Source organism: Penaeus chinensis, chromosome 3 (genome assembly GCF_019202785.1).
Source record: "Penaeus chinensis breed Huanghai No. 1 chromosome 3, ASM1920278v2, whole genome shotgun sequence".
Taxonomy (NCBI): Eukaryota; Metazoa; Arthropoda; class Malacostraca; order Decapoda; family Penaeidae; genus Penaeus; species Penaeus chinensis.
In genome coordinates this window covers 12545534-12550533 of record NC_061821.1, presented here as the reverse complement: position 1 = coordinate 12550533, position 5000 = coordinate 12545534, and the positions used below count along the sequence as shown (strand labels likewise).

Here is a 5000-nt window from a genome sequence, read left to right as displayed (position 1 = left end):
GGGTAGTCACAACTAATATATGATCAGTACCATAGAACTCGGCACTCTAATAAACCCTGCAGTTCTGGAGGATCCTCTACTGAGTGCTAATGAGGATGTGGTCGATCTCCATGGCCTCATTACCCGCATCACTGTATCATGTCCAATGATGCAAGTCAGAGCACTGGAGACTGCTGGAGTAGCCTCTACTACTGAAGGCTGAAGGCTGCTGGAGATGGCTATGGCTACCCCCTAAAAATGGTGACCATCGGTGCAACCCGACCAGTAATAGGTGTAGCCACCCACACTGGTCATGTCGCTACCAGGTCTTCTCACCTCCAAGACAGCAACTACCTCAACTCTCAACCACTTCAGTTCCCTTGACAGCAGTGGCAAATCATCATACTACTGGAAAGATTGGACATTCCAAACCCCCACCCTGACGGCCCAACTGCAGTTAAACCTTGGACAGTCACTCCAAGTGGATACCACTTCTGCCACCCCCTACAGAGAGGGCTGGGTGGTTATAGGTCCTGGCAAAACCTGCCTCCCTACAGCCACTCATTAACGACAGGGGGGCAAATGGACAGGAGTTAGTATGAAGCCAGGGTGTGTCCACATGTCTGTAGACCATGACTCCATACCTTTTGGGCCTCCTGCTGCTCCAAGAGCCTCAACACTATCAAAATACAATTATTTCCTGAAATAAAAACATTTGATGTTTTCTCTGTCTAACCCTTATATTTCTCTTCAGAAGCAACACCATAAAAAATCAGGGGTATCATTCTACACTCTGGGATATGACAGACATTACTTGGTTTGTATCTCCCACAACTTTACTTCTGGGTCAATGTCTTTTTAAAAAACTTCAATGGTATAAACTGTATGAGAAAAAGAGATAAGATACTTTAGCACTGCACAAGAGTTTGCCCTGACAAAAAAATGCCCTTTGAAACATATAAACTACATCTAATTTATCTCTGAGACCTGTTTTCAATCCCTTATGAAACCCAGAAACTGATGGAACCATTACAATAATAGACACGATTATGTGAATGGCAATGGTTATGCAGACACTGATAACAGTAATAAACATGATAAATCCACCATGCAATTGAAACATCCTGCTTACATACCTGATTATGCCTCTGCTCCTCTTGAGCAAGCCGTCTCTCCCACTGACGTTCTCTGCGGTTCACATACTCATGGAACCAGGCTGGTGCACAGTCTTCTTTTGGAGCCTGGGACTTGAGGAGCAGGCGACGCTTTTTGTTCTGATGCTCTCCTGTTGAACTCTGCATTCCTGAATCTGGAATATTTGGTTTTGTTCTTCCATTCTATATATTTTATATATTATGCTGCACATCTATTTGCTAATTTCAGATATAATTTTTAAAATGCATGTCTACATGAAATCAAAATTAAATTTATAAGCTATAAAACATCTGAAATATTTCTAATTTCAGTAAATAAATCTGGCCTCATCTTAAATGCCTTAGAAATGCTATACAGGACACACAAACTTCACACACCAAGCTGAAAGGCATCACGGTCATCGCCAACAACTGCTTCGTTTACGTTCACTTGACTGGCTTGCGTAGGGATCTATTGAGAGATGGGGCTTATTGTGAGAAATCAATACAAACGAGAGACAATATTCACTATAAAGATGTCAGAAAAGTTGTAGACTTGTGTGAGAGATAAAGTTTATCATAAAAGATCAGTTTTAATGAGAGGTAAAGTTTGAGAACAACTTTATTGTGAGCAACTGTCTGAATGAGAGATAAAGATTTTTATGAGAGATCAACTTGTGTGTAAGATAGTTTAGTGCAAAAGATTATGCTGTATCTTTCATCTTTATTGCCAGATGATATATTAGTTATTTTATTCACAAAATATTATTCTGATAGTTATTAATCAATAAAAACATTTGTCCACCTGAAAAGTCATTTCATTAACCCAATTTACATGATTATAATGCAATTCATAAATTTATTCAGAATCATAAGGTCCATCCTTAATCTCATTCTTTAAGTCATATTTTAGTCTATATCATGAACCATAACAAGAGATAATAAATACAAAATGAGAAAAAATCCAAGAAGTATACTATCATGAAAAAAGACATGAGAAGAAAAGTACCTAATGACATATGAAAAAAAAAAAAAAAAAATTAATGAATGTCTCAAACCTGACCTGAAACGCCATTCCTGCCCCCAAAACTAGTGCTGGCAGCTGATGCATCACTGATTGTTCTTCTGCGGGCCTGCCTCATCCTGACAAACTCTTGGTCTAGGGTTTCCATTATTCTTTCCACCCGTTCCTCCCACCACAGTCTCCGCGTCAGCTTGGACCTTCCCTGGGTCAGGAGATGAGAGTTTTATAAGAATGTTACTGATGATATGAAGAAATCATTAAATTAGATAGCTGCACAGATACAGATACACAGACAGATAAACATATGGATAAACAAACATAAAAACTTAATAAAAATCAATTTATAACTATAATAATAACTAATCCATTTCCTCTGGGTGACACATAATACATGCCAGGCTGAGAATGGACATGCCACCCTATGCCATGTCAATGACACTTAAGTCCAATCAATTTGCAACTATGTACCATGGAGGGTGAATGCTTTACCTGGAATTTAGGTAATAAAATAGCACTAAGGCCTCATGTTTTCAAAACCAGGACTTCACTGGTGCATATATGGCATGCAAACAATTTTTCCAGCCTGAATATGTGCAGAGGGATGGAATGTTCCCCCAGTTTTGATATATTGTTGTAAATTAGAAAGACTGCATTACAATGAATGAAATATGAAAAGGGATTGAATGGGACTATTATCTCCTTTTTGCACACCCAAATATAACTCGCATACACATACTCACATATACAAATACACAAACAAGTACCCGCACACACACACACACACATACACACACACACACACACACACACACACACACACACACACACACACACACACACACACACACACACACACACACACACACACACACACACACACACACACACACACACACACACACACACACAAAAGCATATCTGACTGATAGAACACTATATTTCTCTATTTGCCGAGATCCAACACAAAAGCCTACTGATGTTCAAGCAACTGGCATGAATGGACCAAAATTCATAATTCAATGAAAACTTTATAGCGTATCATTACCAGACGCTGGAAACAAAACTTGCACTCACTAAGATCTAGTCCCTCAGAATCCTTTTCCCCTTCCCTCATATCAGACAAATCACATGCACCACTGTGTCACCATGTGAATGGATAGTTCCACTGATATTTAGATCCTCAAATTATGGGAACATTTGAAATACCATTCCAGCAGACACTCACAGATAATACAAAAATGCAAGAATACTGCATTAATGCTAGAAAGATATATATAGGTTTCTTAACAAATGATCTTTAATGAAAACTCAAGAGCCTCAGAACCTACATGCATGGCCAAAGACAACACTTTTCTGCACATTCCTTTAAACCGAACTCTGCAGCTGCACCAGTCATAGTCAAAACCCTGGAATAAGGGAGAGAATTCTGAGTTCAGAAAAGGTACTTTATGAATCTCTTCTATAGATATTGATTTTTTAATATATATATATACATATATATATATATATATATATATATATATATATATAAAATTCAGTTTAATCAACACATCTGCTATCTTTTAATAAATAAGGCAATAAAATAACATGAATCAGGGCCACTTATAAAGGAAATTAATTCTCTAAAAACTCTGATCAAGTTCATCTGATAATTATAATATACATATTTAATGATTACACCCTTTTTAGAAGCATCAGATTGAAACATAATTATCTATACATAACTTTCTGAATGAGAAGATAACACTTGTTACAGGAAAACTGCAAAGAAAACCTTACATAAGAAATCTAAAACTTCATCAATCAAATGATCTCAGATTAGAAACATTAAGAAAGCTAATGCAAAATAAATCACAAACATTTCTCAAACAACTTACTCGCTCTTTCATCTTTTCTGCAACAATTTCCCAAAAGACTCTCCGTCGGACAGTCTTGTTCACATACTCTTGCTCGTGTTCCTCGTAGATATCAAGGAGGGCCCTGACTGCAGGTAAACTCCACAGGGTTGTGCTTCCACCTTTTCTCCCTGTAAATATTAAATAGTTTTCTTCCTTTTATTTTTTATCTCAAAACAAAAGTGAAATATCTTTACCCAATGATAGAATAATCAAATAAGACAGTATCATTTTAAATGTGAACTACTGCAGGCACGTCAAATCATTATTCAGTACAGTCTGTGACTTTCAAAACTTTACATTTTATGAACCAAAATATCTAAAAATATATATTCATCCTCTCTTCCATAGATCTGAGACATGCACAAGAAAGATTCCTCACAAGGCTTCTGTGAACCCTCCTCTTCTTGCATTTCAGCCTCGTGATTGGCTTCATCATAGTCCCCTGATGTAATAACCTCAGCAGCTTCTTCTGCATCAAAATAGCTGACCTGCGAAGATTCAGATATAGTTTTAATAATAATCACAGGTAACAATGATCAGCATTTAGTTGTAGGCAGTAAGGTACTACTGAGTTACTAATTATTTTTTTGTTGAAATCATGAATGCATAATCAGAAAGTACTTTTGGAATATCATTAAGGTAGTATGGCATATTTGTCATAAAGCACAACACAGGTGGTAAGATTTTTTAAAACCAAGCTTTCCCGCGAATATCAAAACTGCAAGTACGTTTCATCAGAATTTTTAATTTGTCCTGTATCAAGTAATGGATGTACAAAATTCAGTAGCCTATAATCCTTGTCAGTGTTTCAATTATTCATGGAAATTACAATGAAAATATATAAGTCTATCACAAAGGCCTTTCATGAGGCTCATATAAACTTGACTCAGTAACAAAGTAAAGGTAGGAAGGAATAAAGGAATAGTGACAAGGTCTCGTCACTAATATGTTCCACTGAAATAGCTT

The 5000-nt window shown here is 36.9% G+C and overlaps 1 protein-coding gene across 1 annotated transcript in view; it reads right to left on the bottom strand.

The window, feature by feature from the left end:
• Positions 1-1146: 1146 nt before the first annotated feature.
• Positions 1147-5000, bottom strand: part of LOC125043231 — a 6071-nt gene continuing 2217 nt past the window's right edge. The window contains exons 3-8 of the mRNA XM_047639244.1: positions 4414-4522; positions 4014-4162; positions 3465-3542; positions 2176-2338; positions 1512-1584; positions 1147-1288 (exon numbers count right to left, since the gene is read on the bottom strand). Coding sequence (XP_047495200.1) covers positions 1532-1584; positions 2176-2338; positions 3465-3542; positions 4014-4162; positions 4414-4522 — 552 coding nt within the window. The 3' untranslated portion in view covers positions 1147-1288; positions 1512-1531. The remainder of the gene's footprint in view (positions 1289-1511; positions 1585-2175; positions 2339-3464; positions 3543-4013; positions 4163-4413; positions 4523-5000) is intronic.